We start from the raw sequence: 22,269 nt of genomic DNA, 5'->3' as shown, positions 1-22,269 counted from the left end.
GCAATGATGTTATACTTCAAAACTGAGTAACTGTTGTAATAAATTTGGTATGAAAATCAGCAATAAAAATAAAAAAAATAATGAAAATAGGCAGAAACATTGAAAGCATCCTGAATGAACAACCTATGCGATGAGTAAAACATTTCAGCTATTTTGGGCACAATTTTTAGTCAAGATGGAAAATAAAGTATGAAAATAGACAGAATCTGCAAAGCTGGTGTGGCAGGAAGTCAACTGAAATAAATTTATATGGAATAAGAGAGGAGAAATTACTCAAAAAAACTAAACAAGTTTTTTTGAGTAATTATATGCAAAACAGTGTTCAAACAAATTTTAATTGATGGATCTAAGAGCTGAGTTAGAAATAAGACACTTGATCAAAGACTGGAGACAACAGATGAGACCATACCATCTGAGATTAGCTCTGCTAATCTCAGATCGCATGGTCACTTAAAAAGAATAGAGAAAAAAAGGTTAACAAAACAATTTTTCTCTGCCAGAATGGTAGAAAAAGATCCAGAAGAAGACCAGGATCTAGGTGGTTGATTTAATTATTACTATAAGGCTGACAGGGGAAAGGTTGTTGTTGTTCAAGATAGAAAAGAATATGAGAGAAAAATGTATTACTTCAAGATTAATCAACTTACAGATCCCTTACATCAGATCCTATCTGTAGTCAAATAAGCAAACTTAATTATCTTATTGATAATGATTCTATTTGGGTTGAAGATCAAAAGAAAAAGCTTAAAACCTTCTTTAGTTGTCCACCTAAATTGTAGTCTTCCCAAAGTTCATAAACAAGTATTCCATTAAGACCAGTCGTAGACTGTACAGGATGTCCCACTTACAAAATTTCTAAATTCTTATCTAATTTACTTGCTGTTTCAACTAGAACTGCTACTTATATTAAAAAAAAAAAAAAAAACACTTTGGATTTTTAAAAATAAAATTTCTAATCATCTGGATGCTTCAGATATCAGGATTAGCTTAATGTTATATCCTTGTTTACTAATATTCCTTTATCTGAGACCGTTGAATTACTTCGAAGAATTCAAACTGGATTCTTATTCACCATTGAAGAATTTCCTTCAAATATCGTTATACTATTTGATTGTAATAATTTCATGTTATTTCCTCTTTAAAAACAAATATCAACAAATTGAATGAAAAGCCATGGGCAATCCTATTTTTCTTATTATTGTTAACTTCTTCATGGAACATTTTGAACAATGTACTTTTGGTAACATTTCCTAGGCCTACACACTGGTACAGATATGTGAATGATATTTTTGCAATTTGGAAAGACTCCTCTGAGTTATAGCAATTTCCTTCTAAATTAAATGCACTTCATCTCAGGATCCAACTCACCTTAGGAAGTAATAAACAATTAGCCTTTTTAGATCTTGTAATTATTCATCAACCAAATGATAGTCTACATTTTTCAGTTTTTTGGGAGAAGACTCGTACAGGCCATTACATCCACTAGTCAAAAGTCTGGAACTATTGAGACTAGTACATCATGTGCATTTTTTTTATGTTCTTCAGATGAACTTTTACAGAAAGAATTATAACATTAATTCCACCTTTTTAGCTAACGGTTTTAAGGATTCTTTAATTAAAAAAGCTTTTAACAGTTTAACAGAGGTATCTCTAACTCTCATTCCTATACCTTATGTTATTAAGGAATGGCAGTGAATGCATACTGAAAGTTTAAAACCACTAATATTTTTGTTGCCTCTTTCCCCATCAGATAAATCTCCACCTTTTTCACTTCTCCTAAGGACAAGCTTTCACCTCTCAGTTATCCAGGTTCTAGCAGATTCCTTGCTTTTGTGGATTATCTTAATTTGGACAAACAGGAAGATCTGCATTTATTCGTCTAGAAGAACATAAGTCTTATATTAAATACTATGAGCTTAACAGTCTAGACTTGTGTAGCATGCTATCGACACTAAACAGAGTTCAGTGGAACAAGACAAGACTCCTTCATAAAAGTTGTTTCCTCATAGAACATCTTTATAAAGAAATGCACAAAACCTTACTTCACTGTCCTTAAACTTAAACAGATCTGACGGTCTACATCTAGATGTTGAAAGTTTATTTTTTCACTTGGTTAGAGTATAATAAAATTAGTTTAATCCTTTATCCAAGTGTGAGCAAACAAAGTTTGCGCCTGAAGTATCTTCAGGACTAGGGTAAAGTGATACAACACCAGGGCAACTCGTTGCAAAAGGTGGAGAAAGCTACCAACACTCCTAACTCGGTATCTCCTATAATGCAAAACACATCTCCTTGCGGATATGTCTAATGTTATGCATTAAAGGAAGGGCCACTACCCAGACTAGTTTCGACCTTTATTGAGGTCTCTTCAGTGGGAGCCAGGCCCTAGTGGAAATACCAGGCAGAAGCATTAGCAGGTCATCTCTACCTATAGGAGTTGCCAAATGGTGTGCCACCCTTTTTTAATAAATTACTCTGGATTTAGAGAAAGATGTTGAAAGTTTATTTTTTCACTTGGTTAGAGTATAATAAAATTAGTTTAATCCTTTATCCAAGTGTGAGCAAACAAAGTTTGCGCAACATCTTTCTCTAAATCCAGAGTAATTTATTAAAAAAGGGTGGCACACCATTTGGCAACTCCTATAGGTAGAGATGACCTGCTAATGCTTCTGCCTGGTATTTCCACTAGGGCCTGGCTCCCACTGAAGAGACCTCAATAAAGGTCAAAACTAGTCTGAGTAGTGGCCCTTCCTTTAATGCATAACATTAGACATATCCGCAAGGAGATGTGTTTTGCATTATAGGAGATACTGAGTTAGGAGTGTTGGTAGCTTTCTCCACCTTTGCAACGAGTTGCCCTGGTGTTGTATCACTTTACCCTAGTCCTGAAGATACTTCAGGTGCAAACTTTGTTTGCTCACACTTGGATAAAGGATTAAACTAATTTTATTATGGTCTACATCTATCCCACTCTGGAAGATAGGAAAAATCAGAAGATTTAAAAAGTACTAACCTTATTTTGTTTGTTTGTGTGTGTGTGTGTGTGTGTGTGTGTGTGTGTGTGTGTGTGTGTGTGTGTGTGTGTATATAAAATTTAAAAAAAGTCAGGAAATTAACCTTTTTTTTTAGTTATCTTACATTAGCTACTCAGGTAACACTTTTTTAGAATTATCTGTTATTGTTTAATTGTCATTCTGTGATCTTGTGCTTATGATACTTATGCAAAAATTCTACATTAATAAAGTTTTTTATGCAAGTGTGTTCCATTTTTTATAATTCTTTTCATAATTTTTATCTAAGATTTTAAGACTTTTAAAACAGGCCTTTTAAATGAATGTAAGACTGACTTTTTATTGACTGAATTTTATATAGAGGAGGCATTTTCCTCTCAGAAGATATGCTTTGAAATTTTATAGCAAACCATCTATCATAACATTAATTTGATTTCTAATGACAAATTACTTGATCATGACTAGCTAAGACATTAAGGGGAAGGTCGAGACAGTAGATCTAACACATCAAGGTTAAGTGTTGTTCTAGTTTTATGGTACAGCCAAATACCATTATCACAAAATTACAATAACCAACTACTAAAAAGCTCGAACCAGAGTCGACAAGCACAATGATATGCTAAAGGAAATTTACTATACTCTATAGCAAACTATTCCTGTGGTAACAATTGGTTTGCTATAGTGAGAATCTACTGTATATGCAAAACCGTTACTTCAGAAATTTCATATGGTTCATCCTTGAATTACAGTCAGACTATTTCAACTTGTTTATTATAAGGGGTCAAGTTAGAAAACAGAGAAAACCTTTGCATAATCTGAAAGGAATGCAGAGAAATAACCAGAACTTCTAACTCAATACTCAATTCACAGTGGTGTGTCCCATTATGAAACAAATACCTGGATACTGGATGAATGAGTAGGCAATTTTAGACTTAAATGACCAAAATACACTCCATATCAGTTTAAACTTCAAAAAAAAAAAATAAAAAGATACACACACACACACACACACACACACACACACACACACACACACACAATGCCAAGAAGAAAGGAAGGCCGTAAAGGCCCATGGCTAGAATGGGCAACTGGATGTGACTAAATTTCCCCAACTACTGTGATCGAAACCATTTATGGAGACCAGAGCATGATGCAGTGGGGCTTTCCCAAATAATAAGCAATACTGGAATAGCCCAAAGAATTCATAAATATAACAATCAATACAATTCCTCTTTTCCTCTATATATAGGAACATTTAATTGTCAAACACTTAAAGAAGAGGAAGACCTTACCATCTTACAGCAAGAATTAAAACATCAAATGGGACATCATAGGTTTAAGTGAAGTTCGCAAGCAGGATGAACATTTAATAAAACTAAAAAATGGAGACTATTCATACTATTATGGGAAAACTAAACGACAATACAGAGTTAGATTTCTAATTAAGAAAACAATTACACACCTTATAGAATAATTCAATTAAACAGATGAAAGAATAATAGAAATTATTCACTTAAAATAAACTCCAAACTAAAATCAGGATCATCCAAATATATGCTCCCACCTCATCCCACACTGACAAAGAGACAGAAGCATTTTATGACTCACTGCAGCACACTCTAGACAAAAAAAGAAATAGCAATCAAAACTTTACTATAGTAATGGGCGATTTTAATGCCAAAGTAGGTCATCCCATTCACCAAATAGACACAATAGGACCATACATATATGGTACAAGTAGCAACTCAGGAATGGCTCTTACAAAACTCTCTATCAGTAACAAGCTTTATATTATGAATACATTTTTTAAGAAAACCCTCAAAAGAAAATGGACATGGAGAAATAAAAAATGAAATAGATTATATACTGTGTAATAATAAAGAATTAGTTCAAGATACCTCAGTACTAAATCAAGTAAAAACAGGAAATGACCACCAACTGGTGAGAGCCAAAATTAAAATAAACCCCAAACTGGAAAGAAAAAATGGCCTAAACAACAAAAAACCAAGAAGTATCGACTTAAAACCTATCGAAAACAAGAAGAAAGATTATGAAGAAAACCTCAATCAAAAACTAAACTTAATAAATATTGGAAGTTTATTTTTCACTTGGTTAGACCATAATAAATTTAGTTTAATCCTTTATCCAAATGTAAGCAAACAAAGTTTGAGCCTGAAAATATCTTCAGGACTGAGGTAAGGTATAGTTCGCCCACCGTTTGTAGGTCTCTGCTTGGCGTCTTGCCAAGAATAGTCGATTCATGCTGAAGGGGAGAAAGAAATGAAGGACGTACGAATTGGTCGCCAACACGCGAAATCACGTGCTTTATAGGTAAAATTTTCCAACTATTATACAAGCAACATAGTTAACTACAATAATCATAAAAGAGAAGTTAATTTTCCGACCTGTAATAATAAACAACTCATCCCACAATACGGACTGATTACCCTATTATCGGAATGGATTCTCCTTTTTCTGACATGCCAGAAGTGTCGCAGGATCTCTAATCGGTGGGCGAACTATAGTGCAACACCAAGCAACTCCGAGCAAAGGTGAACCAAGCTCTCATCACTCCTTGTCTTGGCATCTCCCATAATGCAAAGCACATCCCCTTGCAGACATGTATACTGCTATGCATTAAGGGAAGGGCCACTACCCAGACCGATTTCAACCTTTATTCAGGTCTCGTCAGTGGGAGGCAGACCCAAATGTGGAGATACTAAGGCAGAAGCAATAGGAGAGGTCATATTTACCTATAGGAGTTGCGAACAGGTGTACCACCTTATTATTGAAATTACTGTGGATTTAGAGAAAGATGTTGGAAGTTTATTTTTCACTTGGTTTGCTTACACTTGTATAAAGGATTAAACTAAATTTATTATAGTCTAACCAAGTGAAAAATAAACTTCCAACATCTTTCTCTAAATCCAGAGTAATTTCAATAATAAGGTGGTACACCTGTTGACTACTCCTATAGACAAATATGACCTCTCCTATTGCTTCTGCCTTAGTATCTCTACGTTTGGGTCTGCCTCCCACTGTCGAGACCTCAATAAAGGTTGAAATCAGTCTGGGTAGTGGCCCTTCCCTTAATGCACAGCAGTATACATGTCCGCAAGGAGATGTGCTTTGCATTATGGAAGATACTGAGACAAGGAGTGATGAGAGATTGGTCCACCTTTGCTCGGAGTTGCCTGGTGTTGCACTACCTTACCTCAGTCCTGAAGATATTTTCAGGTGCAAACTTTGTTTGCTTACACTTGGATAAAGGATTAAACTCAATTTATTATAAACTTAATAAATATATTTGAAGAAGAAGAAGACAAATAAAATAAGCAAAAACCTAACAGAAGTAATAATCTCACCAGCCAATGAATTCAAAAAGCATCAAACAACAAAAAGACCATAAACTTTAAGAGGAAACCTTACAACTACTAAAAGACACGGAATACGAAACAAGACAAAAACTTAATTTCTAAAATGGAATATGCAGAACTATACAAAACAATAAGGAAAAAGAAGTGAAATGAAATAAGATCTTATAATACTAAAAAAATAAAAGAAACAATTGAAAACAATAAAAATATGAAAATACTAAGAAAACATTTATCAATTGGCAAAAGTCAAATATCTGTAATAAAAGATAAGAATGGAACTACAATAAGGAACCAAGAACAAATCCTAAGCAGGCTAGAAAAATTTTATAAAGAACTCTATAGTGATCCTTCAATAGATAAATCAAATATAAATAAACTCTTCTCCATCGCACATGGAATTCATCCCCCCCATTCACTTTAGATGAAATAAAACAAGTATTAAAACAAATGAAAAATGGAAAATGTCCTGGTGAAGACCTAATTCACATAGAATTAATTAAATGGGGATGAAACAATATAATTCACCATGTCACAAACTTACTAAATCTATGCCTAGAAGAGGGGAAGATACCAGAAAACTCTAAAAATGCTACTCTGATACTGTTATTTAAAAAAGGGAGATGAAGAAGTAAAGAACTACAGACCAATTAGTATTCTCTCTAATCTGTACAAAATTCTCACAAAAGTAATAACAAACAGGTTAACCTCTCTTCTAGACTCAAATCAACCAGTAGAACAAGCAGGATTCCATAAAGGCTTTAACACAATTGATCATATTCATGCAGTAAAACAAATAAAAAAAAAAACAGAAGAAAACCAATTGCCTCTCTGTTTAGCCTTCATTGATTACGAAAAAGCATTTGATTCCATCAAAACTAATGCAATAATCAAAGCACTCCAGAGTCAGGGAGTTCCTGGAGAATATATGGACCTCCTCCTCCAGGCAATATACCACACTGCAACAGCAACACTCCAACTTCACACAAGGAGCAATAAAATATCAATTGAAAAAGGTGTCCATCAAGGAGACTATCACCCAAGATCTTTACAGCAGTCCTTCAAGAAATATTTAATAACATAAACTGGACAAACCTTGGTATAAAAATTAATAACAGAAACTTAACACCTAAGATATGCAGATGATATCATAATTTTTGCAAACGCTCCAAACACCTTAATATAATGATAGAAGACCTATATCATGAAAGCAGAAAAGTAGTAAATAAGAAAAGAAAGTAGTAAATAAGAAAAGCAATAAACAGAAAAAAAACTAAAATCATTTTTAATCATTTTTTAACACCAAAAAACATAATAATAGAAAACAATTTCTTGGAAAGAGTCTCTTCATAATATACATACTTAGGTTATCTCATTGATCTAAACCGTGGACTCCAAAAGGAAATAAATAAGAGTTCAACTTGCCTGGAGTGCATTCAGAAAATTAAAAAGCATTTTTCAAAATCAACTTGCCTGGAGTGCATTCAGAAAATTGAAAAGCATTTTTCAAAAAAAAAAGCTTTTCAATTTTCTGAATGCACTCCAGGCAAGTTGATTTTGAAAAATGCTTTTCAATTTTCTGAATGCACTCCAGGCAAGTTGAACTCTTATTTATTTCCTTTTGGAGTCCACAATGATGTCCCACTCTGTTTAAAAAGTAAGACATTTAACCAGTGTATACTTCTAGTCATCTCATATGTTTGTAAAACTTGGTCGCTAACAAAAGCACTGGAAAATAAACTAACAACAACTCAAAGAAAAATGGAGAGATTGATGCTAGGCATCACATTAAAAGATAAGAAGCGAAACACCTGGATAAGAAGCCAGACTCACATCACTGACATCATTCTTCAACTATAAGCAACTAAAATGGAAATGGACAGGACATCTATCCAGAAGAGAAGATGAGCAATGGACCACCATACTAACGAACTGGATTCCAAAAGAAGGGAAACTAGACCGAGGACGTTCTAAAAGAAGGTGGAGTGATGAATTGTCAAATTTTGTTGGGGAAAATTGGTCAACCATTGCCAAGAATAGAGAAAGGTGGAAGAACTTGAGAAAGCCTTCGTCCAGCAGTGGACAGAAAATGGCTGAAAAGAAGAACAGTCAATTACTAAACATTTAACCAGTATATACTTCCAGTCATCTCATATGGTTGTGAAATTTGGTCACTAACAAAAGCACTGGCAGATAAATTAAAAACTCAAAGAAAAATGGAGCAGTTGATGCTATGCATTACATTAAAAGATAAGAAGTGAAACACCTGGATAAGAAGCCAAACTGACATCACTGGCATCATACTTCACCAAAAGCAACTAAAATGGAAATGGGCCGGCCGGACATCTATCCATTAGAGAAGATGAGCGATGTACCACCATACTAACGAACTGGATTCCAAAAGAAGGGAAATGAGGCCAAGGACGTCCTAAAAGAAGGTGGAATGATGAATTGTCAAATTTTGTTGGTGAAAATTGGTCAACCATTGCCAAGAACAGAGAAAGGTGGGGAAAAAAAGGCAGAGGAGGCCTTTTTCCAGCAGTGGACAGAAAATGGCTGAAAAGAAGAAGATACACACAGGGTGGTCTGAGAAGTTCTCGGTCTCGAAAATAGATGCCAACGCTATCAGCGAGTTTTTTTTTTTCCTAAGTTGGTACATCTGTCATAGCATCCAAGTGAAATTGCAAATCATTCTATCAAGTAGTTTTTTCAGCTGTCTGAAGCAAAAGTGTTGTCTGTATCCCTTGAAAATGGATAAAATTGAGTATCGTGTGGTTATAAAATTCTTTGTAAAAGAAGGTTTAATGCCAAAAGAAACTCATTCGAAGTTCATAAAAGTTTATACACTCTTCTCCTTCATTTTTGACAATTAAGAAATAGGCTGCCGAGTTTAAACATGGCTGTACCAACCTTGAAGATGATCAACGTGAAGGACGTCCAAAAAGTGTAACAACACCAGAAATCAATGATTAAGTGCACAATATGGTATTGGATGACCAGCGGGTCAAAGTGGGTGAAATTACTGAGACTATAGACATTTTAAAAGCACATGTAGGATATATTTTACATGAAGAATTACAAATGAAAAAGCTTTATGCAAGATGGGTGCTGCGCTTGCTCACAGCAGATCAAAACACTGCTTGGAGCATTTTAACAAGAATAAAACTGATTTTGTGCATCGATTTATTACTATGGATGAGACTTGTATTCACTGGACAGAAGCCAGTTGTTCAGTGCCAAGTCTATTCTATCAGCAGGAAAGGTCATGGCATCAGTGTTTTGGGATGCTAAAAGCATTTTGTTTATTATCTTGAGGTTATTCCGATCTTTTAACCAGACTAGATGAAAAAATTCATGAGAAAAGACCCAGCAGAAGAAGATGAAGAAAACATCTTTCATCAGGACAATGCACCTGCCCACAAAGGTGTTTTAGTAATGGGAAAATTAAGGGATCTGCACTATAAATTGTTGGAACATCCACCCTATTCCCCACAGATTTGGCTCCCTCTGACTTCTATCTCTTTCCAAAACTAAAACTCTGTCTCCCTGGTCAGTGTTTTTCTTTGAATCAAGAGGTGATTGCAGCTGTAGAGGAGTATTTTGCAGATTTTACTGAGAACCACTACAGTGACCAGATAATGGCACTGGAGCATTGTTGGAATAAATGTACTTGTCTTAAGGGAGATTATGTTGAAAAAAAAAAAAAAATTTTAAATTATAAATTTGTTTTTTCATTGTTAGCCCAACAACTTTTCAGACCACCCTCGTAAAAAGTTTGTAAATTACTAAGGAATGACCAATTCTTCACAAATCTATGTTGCCAACTCAGTATCATGAGGAACATGCTGGTCACCTACTACTCATCCATTTAATTCCTACCTCATTTACCCTCCTTACTTTAGGAATACAATTTAATACTGCTTCCTCTAGATCAGGGGTTGCCAAACTTCTTTGACCGTCGACCCCTTCAAGAGTTTCTTGACTTTTTATCGACCCTCCCCTCTATTTTACTGTTACGTATTTATAATAGGACAAGAGCAAAAAAGATGCTTATGTTAGTTTTTAGATTGTTTATTTTATAGTTACAGTGTTTATTGTATGTATAATATATATTATTATATTGGCTTAACGTCAATATAATATATTTTTTTTTGTTTACGTTTTTGTTTTTAACGTCCTTCTTAACATTACATATTTGATAGGAGGGATAAATAATATATAAAATATAAAATTTAATTTAGATAACAAAATAACAATAATACAATCTTCCTTATATATATATATATATATATATATATATATATATGAAAATAAGACTTTTATTAACTTAGTATACAATTTACTAACGTTTTCAATGTTAGTAAATTGTAAATTCCAAAGTGCTTCGTGACTCTTGACAAGATTAGCAATGTTAGGTTCAAAATTAGTAAGTTTCAGCCTTAAATCGCCATGGAATTCTATATCTAGCTTATTTCTTTGTTTTGTTAAAATGGAATTAACATGGCTGAAACCAGCGTCAACCCTGTACGAGCTTGGAAATGCAAGCAAAAAGGGGAGTACACTTCAGAAAGTTTTGGATATTTTTCTACAACATTTATGTTCGTCCAAAAGTAACTTAAAGTCCTATTTTTAAAAAGCGTCTTAGGCTTCAAGATCAATTGACAATTCATTAAGTTCATCTTGTAAGTTACATTCGATATTTTCAATATCTGCAGAAAATGGCTTGATAACCCAATCTGGAATGTGCATGTTTTCAAATTCTGCAAAGCGCAATTTAAAATCATCGTTCAAATTTTGAAGATGCTTTGTGTATATTTCTAAGTCTTCATCTTTTACTTCCAGTTGCCGTAGATTCGAAAAGTACTGAAAATCTTTTTGTAACAATGATGATTTAAATAAGGCTAATTTAGCTTGGAAGTCTAAAAGAATCATCCGAGCTTGAATAATCGTGACATCTTTACCTTGTAGACGGGTCTATACGTCATTAAATTTTGAAAATAAGTCCGCAAAGTAGAAAACATGATTCTTATTTCTCTTCAGTTCATCACTCAAAAACAAATTAACATCTGTAAGAAACTCTAGGTTGAGTCGAACAACTCAACAAATCTTTGTAGACTTGCACCTCTAGACAATCATCTTACTTCAGTATGCAAGAGTAATTGATTTGATACTTCATTTTTTTCACAAAGTTTGGCAAACAATCACGATTTAAGAGGATGAGCTCTAATTTGATTAATAGATTTAACACACACTCTTAGAGTATCATGCAGTTCGTCACTGAGAGTTTTTGCCACCAAATGGTTTTGGTGCAACACACAGCGAATAGTACGTACACTTTGAACTTTTTCTTTCAGAAAGGCAGCGAAACCTCGATAACTGCCCACCATAGCAGATGCGCCATCTGTGGCTACTGCTGTTATATTAATAAATGGAATATCATACTTATTTAAATATTCCTCCAATCACTGAAAAATAGTCAACCCCGTTCCATCACTTTCAAGATATTTTGCAAATAAAAATTCTTCAATAATTTGATGTTTGGTTTTACTATATCATACATAAGCCATAAGAATAGAACTATCGAATGCAGATTCATCAAGCTGGATGTAGAACTTACTATTTTTGAGTTCTGATACTACAGTTTTTTCTACATCTTCAGCCATTTCACCAATACGTCTTCACAGTATTCGCACCCAATGGTAAGCATTTTAAAACAGGGCCAGAATCTTTTTACATTATGGTTTCAATTACTTCTTTGATTGTGGGTATAACAATGTCCTGTGCAATTGTATATGGTTTTTCTTTTTTTTTGCTATATTAAAAGAAATATTGTAGGAGGCTGTTAATCCTTGTTCATTGTCAGCTTCGGCAGGTGCTTTCATAAATGATTTTATAGTTGGTCGATGTGTGTATTTCTCTTTCAGTTCTTTAAAAAAGATCTTTATCTTTCTTATCGGGATGAAGTCTTTGGAGATGATCTTTCATTTTTTGCTGGTTTCATTGCATCGTTACTCAAAGTTTTTTCACAAAGACACATAAGCCTCGTTTCGTTTCTTAATGAAGCAATAAACCGGAGTTTCAAATATTCTAACGAATATTGTCTGCATTTCTTTTTAGAATCTGAAGCTGCCATTGTGGTTACTGGGGTTGTAACAAAATAATTAAAATTGAAGTCAGTAAGCAAAAGTAATAAGTCTAAATAATATACCTATTTCTATAGAATGTACAAAACTACCAGCCGTGCTCAACTCTTCAACATAGAGAAGTTTAGTTAGTGAATGAATAATGATTGAATTATAATATGTATGTTGATGAATTTTAGAACATTAACGCTCACTTGTATGTCAATGCGCAAAATTGACACTGGGATCGAATACGTGCAAGTATAAGTAAATAAGCAACCACGCACGTGTTGCAATCTCGCTCCCGCCGCGCGGGAACCACAGACATCCATTTATTGGTAAATACATCATTTTGACCTACTCGATTGGCCTCTGTAACTATTTTCATGACCTTGCTCCATCTTACAGGTCCTATTCATGTCACTATTCACACGATTCACTCTTAATCATGTTGTCATTCAGGATGGAGATAATCCAAGTTAACCGAATTAAATATTACCTGTACAATGATGTCTTATATTTTTCTATTGACCCCTGAGCCCGAATCGACCCTAACAATATTATATCGACCCCCTGGGGGTCGATATTGACTACTTTGGCGACCACTGCTCTAGATGCTCCTTATCCTTCCCTTGCAATGCTTTATGTCGTGGCACAGCTTCAAACTTCCTCATAAACTTGCCATTATCACTTGCCTTGCAGTGTAGTTCCACATATATTCCTTAACGGAATATTCCACATGTTTTGTAATCTTCCAAGTGAATACCACATGGTCATGGATAGCTCTTCTGATCTTATGACCAGTTCCAATAGTCTCACACTCTGAGTCCCATCACATTTCCTCAAGTATTTTTCTTTCAGGAGGTGTATAAATTTCATTTCCTTCCTGCAATGTGATCTTTCTTCCTTCCAATCTATATCTCCATAGTTGAAGTCCCCCACAATAATCACTCAACCTGCATTCACTGTAGTAATCTGCTGGCGCATGTCTTCTAGGAACCCCCTTTCCTAAAGCAGCAACCAACTGTATATTTTGTCTTATTAGTCTTGATCTTACACCAGACTGCTTCAAATAAACAGCCACCCTCCTGTTTATCTCCTATTCATTTTAGCTGCATCCTCAAGGTGGATTCAAACATCTAGGATAATCAAAACTACAGAGGTGCCATAACTCTCCATATATACAGGATAAAATAGCAAAGGTAACTACCATATATACAACATATGACAATAGCAAAGATATAAACAGAAAAGATGTTGAGACATCATGAAATAAAGGTAGCTTTCAACAGAGTGGTCTGTTTTTGTGTATTTAGCAGATGCTGCACAAGTAGTAGATATTGTAAATGTGAAGTATATGGTGATTTATATTGATGCTTCACATTTACAATATCTACTACTTGTGCAGCATCTGCTAAATACACAAAAACAGACCACTCTGGAGAAATCTGAAATCCACATGGCAGAACAAATCAAAGATGTCATGAAGCAAATATAAGAGAGGCCTATCCATCCACACGACAAAATCAAAGTGCTCTGGCAGGATAGAGTCTATATTGTTTGTAATAGTTACATTGAGAAATTCATGGAGCCTGCTGATATGTTATATGCCTACAAGACCAATCCAATAAAAATCAAAAACCTGTATATTAATCCAATTGCTGGCCTATCTCTAAGTGCATATAATGTTTACCAATTAACCTTTTTATTCTATACTTGCTATGTGAATGTTAGTAAAAGAGGTAATAAACTTGAATTCCCTCCTTCCCCTCTCTAGGTGCCAATTCTGGAACTTGGGATACAAGACAGTCATAGCAATATTTTTCTTGATATAATTTCTTGTCAAGTATAATATACTATATAGCAGGGGTGTTCAACCCGTCGATCACAGAGCGATTTTTGGTCGATCTGTTGTGTATTCCTCCTTACTTACAAATTTAATTAAAACTGAAAACATAATATTTTGTTTATCATTATTTTGTATTATTTTAAATTCGCTTTAAGTGTATTGCTATTGTTTATTTATTTTTCGTTAAAATTGTCAAATCAGTAATTTTCTTATAAGTCCGTGTAAAGGAATTAATTTGGATCAGTGGAAGTCAAACAGTGAGCCGAGTGAATACGATTATAAGCAAAGTGTAAAAACTCGATTGTAGCTTAAATATTCCAAAGCACATTACATCGATTTTTTACTTAGGTTAAGTCCCATATAAATATTGAAAAAAAAAAAAACTTTGTTTGTCTTGGTATAATTTCTATTAGATATTTTTGTAAATAACTCTTTTGAAGCTAACTGTATATACTGCTTTAATAAGAATATGTTAGAGTGTTAAAAACAAAGACAATGTTTTTGTCACCGAAGCTGTACATGGTGGCATTAGAAAGATTGTTATTGAAACTTTTATGTATGAGAAAGGCTTGCAGGCTCTAAGTGTAAACATCTCCGAAGTCTGTCAGAAAGAGTTCAAACAACTTTCCAATGGCCGACAACTTGCAATCAAAAGAAAGCAGAGGAGAACAAATGGCATGCGAAACTTGAAACTTAAGATGGAAGACTCATACCGATTCTTTGGGGGTGCCAAACTTCATGCAAGATCTCAGAGGAGACCTAATAAAAAGGGACTGAAGCAAGCAGAAGGGGTCCCGGTTCCAGAATTGCTGTCAGAGAGGAGGCCGCCTGGTCCAGAGTCACCGTCAGAGAGACTGCCCGGATCCATGTTGTTTGAGAAAGGAGTTTCCCCGCTTCCAGAAAGGAGCTTCTCAGTTCAAGATGTCGCTAGAGAGAGACTACTTCTAGGCCGCAGACAAGGTTTCAAATTGTCGAAAGGAAGAGTTCCAATTGCCGGAGAAAAGTTTCCAATTGCCGGAGAAAAGTTTCCAGGCCAGGTTAATGTCAGACATTTACCAGTGTGTTGTGTTTTCATTACAATTTGATGAATCAAACAACTTCACTGATATTGCTCAGTTAATGGTATTTATTCGTATGGTATTTCAAGATTATTCAAGTAAAGAAGAACTTTTGAAAATTATACCATTATTGGGAAGGACTAGGGGAGAAGACATTTTTTTGGCATTTGATGAATTTGTGAAACAACACAAACTTCCACTTTTTAAACTTGTGTCTATTACTACTGATGGTGCTCCTGCAATGATAGGCAATAAATCAGGCTTCATTTCATTATGTAAAAACGATGACAAATATCCAGATTTTTTAACGTACCACTATATTATTCACCAACAAGTACTGTATAGTAAAAGATTAAACACAAAAGATGTTTTGGATATTACATTTAAAATTGTAAATTCTGTTCGAGGAAAAGCTCTGCAACGGTGGTTATTTAAATTACAGGCAGATGATGATAGTGAACTTCTGTTGTACAATAATGTTCACTGGCTCAGCAGAAGTCAATTTTTAGAAAGATTTCTTGTATTAATTAATGATATAAAAAATTTTCTTGATGAAAAAGGAGATATTTATCCACAATTGAGTGATAAAAGATGGTTGTTACACATTATTTTTAGTAGATTTCTTAATTTCTAAATTAAGCAATTTAAATTTAGAGTTACAAGGTAGAGATAAAAATTTAATTGACATGTTAAGTTCAATAAAAACTTTCCAACAATACTTACTTTTATTAAAGAAAAATATAAATGACCGCAAATTTAGACATATCCTATATTTAATAAAATTTTTTGAACAAAATCAAGAAATCCTTTGCTATGATTTAAAAGAATTTATTTGAAATAGAATTAGTTGAGGAAGAAATAAATTCAAGATTTAAAGATTTTAATAAAACTGAAATGATTGTATCTTTTATCAATAATCCATTTCAAGTAAACTTGAATACCACAGAAATTTCAAATAAAATTAGTGGGCTGTTTGATAAACCAAGCTGAAGTAGAACTTGAGATAATAAACATTCAGAATAGTTTACATTTAAAATCAATAAACAATGAAGTCATTTGGAAGTATGCACATGAAAAATTCCCAATGTTAACTGATACTGCACGAAAAATTCTGTTGTGTTTTGGATCGACATACTTGTCAGAATCCGCTTTTTCAAATATGACCGTCATAAAAAATCAATTAAGAAACCAAATTACAAATGATCATTTGGATGATTGTCTGCAGTTGGCCACTTCTTCATATCAACTTGACTATGAAAATATTGCGAGGTCCAAACAATGCCAAATTTCACATTAACTTTCTTTTTTTTTTGTAATCAACCAGCATTTCCTGTAATTTGTGAGTTTGTAATCAATCTGTTGTTTTTTCTAACTTTGGTTTTCCAAAATAGAGAAATAAATGTTTTAATCCAATATATTTGTTCTTTTTTTTGTTGTATTAAAATAATTAAAAGTGATAAATAATTTTTTAAATACACAAATAAAGTTTTTAGTTGTGTATTTTTTTTTAGTTGTTTATTTGTGCATAAACAGATATCAGGTTGGGGGAATGTGATCTATACAAGAGAGTAGATCGCCGAATAACTTTTTATAGAAAAGTAGCCCGTGCAGTAAAAAAGGTTGAACACCACTGCTATATAGCATCAAAACTTATTTACAATTAAAACAGTCTATAAAAGACCAGGGACCATGGTTATGCAAGTTCTGAAAAAAATATGGAAGTAAATATATAGCAAAATCATATTAAAATTAATATGATTTTGGCCAGTACCACCTATTCTAAGGTGGTACTGGCCACTTAAATGAGGAAGGAAAGACTAGAAAAATAGATGTTTGGTAGCAGGATAACAGAAATGACTGAGAAGGAGCCCAAGATCTAAGTAGAATGATGCAATTATGTCTTAAAGGACAGAAATGTAAGACCTGACAAAAATAAGATTAATTTGGATGAATACTGCTGATGGAGAACTACTAGTAATATGAACTTAATTAGGTAATACTACCATATTATCCTATATACTTCCTGATACATATTAAGAAGTAATTCTGTTTTCATCTATTTCTGATAATAATCTCTCCAAAATGAATTTCCAAATTTTGCCAATCATTACTCATCTGTAATTTTTTAAAACCTTATCTTGAATTTTAAAAGATGGCATTTCCCCCCTCCCCCATCTATATTTAAGAACTGAAACAACTATATACCAACTTATACAACAAAAAGTGCTTTTATATGCCATCTTTGCAGTAAACATCTCATTCAACAAACTTTTGCTGTAAATTGGTACTATTGATCTTTATTTACAAAAAAAAAAATCCTAATGTGTTAGATGCTAACTTCATTTGGAAGCCAAGCATAACATATTCTAGAAATCTAGGTGGTTGAGAATAAGATATATCACTCTTTTGTTGTGTCAGAACAAATATGATTACTCTAATCAATATTCCTTAAATTATGTTATAGTACACAGAATATCTTTTATCAAATATGAAGTTGTTCCTCCCTCTTACTTTTGTTGAATTACCCCATTTAAATTACACATCATTAAGACCACAGAAATGTGTGTAATAAACAAAGTATATAACACATAAGAAACAATACTCACGTGCAAGGGTTATTGTTTTCAGGCCTAATAACAGCACTAAAACGATCCTCTTCATCACCATTTTCCATAGCTATTCGAGACTGATAAGAAATACTACCTTCTATTTCTTGTGCAATCTTTGATGCTTTTGCTTCCTGTTTCTTATATTCTTCTGTATTTTTGTATTCTAACGGTACTCTAGATTTAAGTGAGAAATGAATTTACATAATTTCAAACAAGATTCATACCATTAGTTTTGAAAAAAAATGAAATCAAATGCACCATAATGTACCTTATCATAACAATACAATACCATATTACATTATTATGTAATATGGTATCCTTTCCTTCGGCCTATCTGCCACCCATACTTTTAAGGTTAAACTCTATAAAAACAAACACTGTGTTCAGATGTCAAATTAAGAATTACACATCAGATACATTTCACTGCATTTAAACAACTAACATCCAACGTTCTTTTTCTGTTCCTTCACAACAGAAAAAGAATCAAATAGTGGTCTGCTTTTAACAGACACACTAGTCAAATGGTTCTATGTTTCTCTAATTAAAGAAAAAGATAATGAAGAAAATTAAAGAAAAATCTCTAATTAAAGAAAAAGATAATGACAGCCAGCACACATTGAAAGATATTTACACCAATGATCACACCTTCATCCAGCCTAACAATACATCATCTGTTCCAATGATGCTGCTCTTGACAATGAATATGCCTACCTTCCCCATATGTTTTTCAGCAAATGTCTATAGCTCCTAAAACACAGATAAAATATTGAATGCTTTTAGTCATCTCCCCTCCTTTAAGATATGATATTGAAGCAAAGCTGTCACTAACTCTTATATTAGGACACAACTGAAAAGAACAAGAATGCTTAATAAATTAGCTCCACGCCTCATTCCAACCATATTTCAAATTAGTAATCCTTATTTGTTCACCTAAGGATGAACTTCACCCTTTATTACATCCAGTAAGCCAGTTCACAAGTACATAAAGTGGCACGTACCTGTGAACTGGCATAGTATGGACAGAAAGAAAGCTCTGAGGACATCTTCAGAGAACATAAGAAAAACAATCACCAGCATTTCTTTACTCACCCTTTCACACAGAATTAGATAAAAGAAAACTGAAGTATTCCAGAGAAGTCATTACAAGTTGGAGAGACTGTTTTTGGAATCAGCAGCAGGCTATAAAGCATTTCCCCCAAACCTCTACAAGTATGACTGTATTTAATTTACCTAGCAGATAACCATTTTAAAATCAACTTAGTACTTGTAAATTTCTCTTTATCCAACTACAGAAGATGGTGCCTCATTAAGGATTAGTTCTGTTTAATTCAGTTATAAAATTGTAACTGTTCCAGTGATTTAGTGCTAGCATACTGTGACAAACTATTTGTGATCTGCAGATTTTGGCAGCTAAATAAATTTATTTTGTTCCTTTGAAATGTTGTGAATTAAGTCACAAAATTACAGATGAGCAATGTTGATAGCTTATCTATATGTTTGTCATTTTAATTGGTACTATATTTAAGAAAAGTACCTATCACAGTTTAGGTAAGATCCATCAAAGTTTTGGTAAGCACATCCTAACCTTTAAAATGTGATAAAGAGGAAACTGTAAGCCAAATTTGTATTGATTGCTCTTATCATTTACCTAAACTGTTCAAGAGTTTGGTTGCATGAAAAAAAAAAAAAGGTATATATTTTTGCATTGCCATGCAATCTTAAAATACCACAGAGATCTTAATTATTAATTAGTGCAGTGTATAATAACATAAGCAGTTTACATGGCATACCTGATCAAGCACCCCCCCCCACACACACACACACATACACACAGTCAACAACAAGCAGTGCCAGGATCGCAAATCTGTTATATGGCTTCCTCTTATGACAAAGTTAATGGTTTGTTTAGGAATTCTCACATTAGGGAAAGGGGAGATCTAACCAATTCCTTACACATTTTGCAAGAAATGTGTAAGATTTACAAGAAACTAATAAGGCAAGTAACTGAGAGGGCAGTTATGCCATGGTATGAGAAACTGCATTTTAGAGGAATCAGCAGCACATAAAGTGGTCCAGGGTTATCTGAAGGAAGCTGCAACCGAACTGCATCCAAGAGTTAGGAGAATAAGCCACAGGAGAGCTAAATGGAGGAACAAGACTAAACATAAAAAGCGCATAAAAAGAAAATGCAATGAAACTAATATTGGAAAGTGAACTATAAACTCAAACACACAAATGTTATTCAAGAAAAATGAAGAAATGAAGAAAACATTGATTCAGATAGGTCAGAGGAGAGAATTATTCAAGATGGTGGACTATAGGCTCTCATAATACCCACCTATAAAAACGGAAATAAAACAATTTGAAAATTGTAGAGGAATTTCCCTACTGAGAATAATACCTGGTAAAATTTATCAAACATATTTGATAAATGGCTAAGGAAAATTGTGAAGGGGAGGCTTAGAGAAGAACAAGATGAGATCAGACCAAAAAGGTTATCAGGATCATTTTACTTTAAGGCAAATAGTTGAAAAATAATCAGAATATAACAGGGATCTGTATTTAAGTTTTGTTGATATGGGGAAAGGCATGTGACAAAGTGCCAAAAGAAAACCTGGAGTATACAGTATTCATTGCACCTGTAATTTGTCCTATATGGGTGAAACAGGGTATTGCACAATTTCTATTCAAAAAAAAAAAGAGAAACATAAATGGCACATTAAATTTAATCTTCTTCTCTTCCATTTAAGACAGGTTGAATCTTCCCTTGAGCAGGATCTTCCAGTCTTCTCTATTCCTTGCTGTTCGAAAAAGTTCCTTATATGTTCTGCATCCCAAAATGTTCTTTATTAATTTCAGCCAAGTAATTTCTCGATCTTCTGGGTCTTCTTTTTTCCGTTGGAAATGTATTGATTAGGACATTAGGAAGTCTGCCTGTGTCCATGCGTACAGTGTGGCCAAACCATTTCAGTTATTTTCTAATTTTTTTTTTATTGTCTTTTTATACAATAATTCTTGTCCGACTGTGACGTTTGTTTTCTTTTCTATCCAACTTGTTCTATTTATTTTTCTTAAGCATTTCATTTCAAATGTCAGCAGTTTTTTCTCCTCTTTTTTCTTAACTGTCCAGGCTTCTGCTCCATGGATGACTGTTGGTGTAATTATTGATTCATATAATTTGATTTTGGCTTGCTTAGATATATTGTTTGTTTTCCAGATTTTCTGTAATTTTCCCATGGTGGTCCATTCTATCGCTATTCTGTGTTTCGAGTTCATCTATTGTTTCTGTTAGTTTTGATCCAAGATATATGAAGTTGCCTACTTGTTCTATTTGTTCTCCATTTAGGGTTGCTGAGATGGTAGTTCTGTTCTCCATATTTTCGTCACTTTTGTCTATATATGGTCATGTCATATGTTTTGCAGGTTTCGTTTAACTGGTTTATCAACCTTTGTACATTTGGAGTTCTTGCAATAAGGACAAGATCATCTGCATATTTGATATTATTTATGTTTAAACCACTGACATTGATTCCAGGTTCATTGTCTATTGCCTTCTTTACAAATTCGTCTAGATATATGTTGAATAGGCATGGGGATAATGAGCATCCTTGCATTACCCCTTTTTGGATCTCTATGGGTTCTGTTGTGTCCTTTTTAATTATTGCATTTGTCTTAGAGTAATATTTTATCAGCAACTGTATTATATATTTATCTATTGCTTTTTCTAGTAGAATTTTAAGAAGGATTTCCCTATCGATGCTATTGAAAGCTTGTTTAAAGTCCACAAAACAACAATATAGTTCTTTATGGTCTTCCCAGCTGAGCTCTGCTAGTTGGTGCAATGTGAAAATCTGGTCTATTGTTGAATAGTTCCCTCAGAAACCAGCTTGTTCTATTCCTATCGGTTCTTCATAGGTGTTTCTTGATCTATTTTGTATAATTCTTACGAATATTTTATAGGTGTGGGAGAGTAAATTGATTGGTCTATAATTTCTGCAGTGTCTTTTGTCTCCTTTCTTGTATATTGGGATGATCTTTCCAGTTCTCCAGTCATCTGGGATCTCTCCTGTAAATTTTGCCTTTAGTATTTTATTGAATAGGGTTGTTAAATATTCTATTGATGTGCTGTCTCCATATGACCACAGTTCAGTAGGGATAGTATCAATGTCTAGCACTTTATTGTTTTTCATCTGTTTTATTGCGTATCTAGCTTCTTCTTGTAAAATTTTTGGGTGGTCATTATTTT

At 33.6% G+C, this 22,269-nt stretch overlaps 1 protein-coding gene across 4 annotated transcripts in view; it reads right to left on the bottom strand.

The window, feature by feature from the left end:
• LOC150108866 (uncharacterized) overlaps window positions 1-22,269 on the bottom strand; it is a 377,690-nt gene that overhangs the window by 166,196 nt on the left and 189,225 nt on the right. For all 4 annotated transcript variants that reach the window (XM_090403872.1, XM_090403896.1, XM_090403887.1 and 1 more), the window contains exon 8: window positions 18,021-18,197. In XM_090403872.1, coding sequence (XP_090259998.1) covers window positions 18,021-18,197 — 177 coding nt within the window. The remainder of the gene's footprint in view (window positions 1-18,020; window positions 18,198-22,269) is intronic.

Source organism: Typopeltis vanoorti, chromosome 2, assembly GCF_054136105.1.
Source record: "Typopeltis vanoorti isolate ZY-2024b chromosome 2, IOZ_Tvanoo_1.0, whole genome shotgun sequence".
Lineage (NCBI taxonomy): Eukaryota > Metazoa > Arthropoda > Arachnida > Uropygi > Thelyphonidae > Typopeltis > Typopeltis vanoorti.
This window is presented reverse-complemented; position numbering and strand designations above follow the sequence as displayed.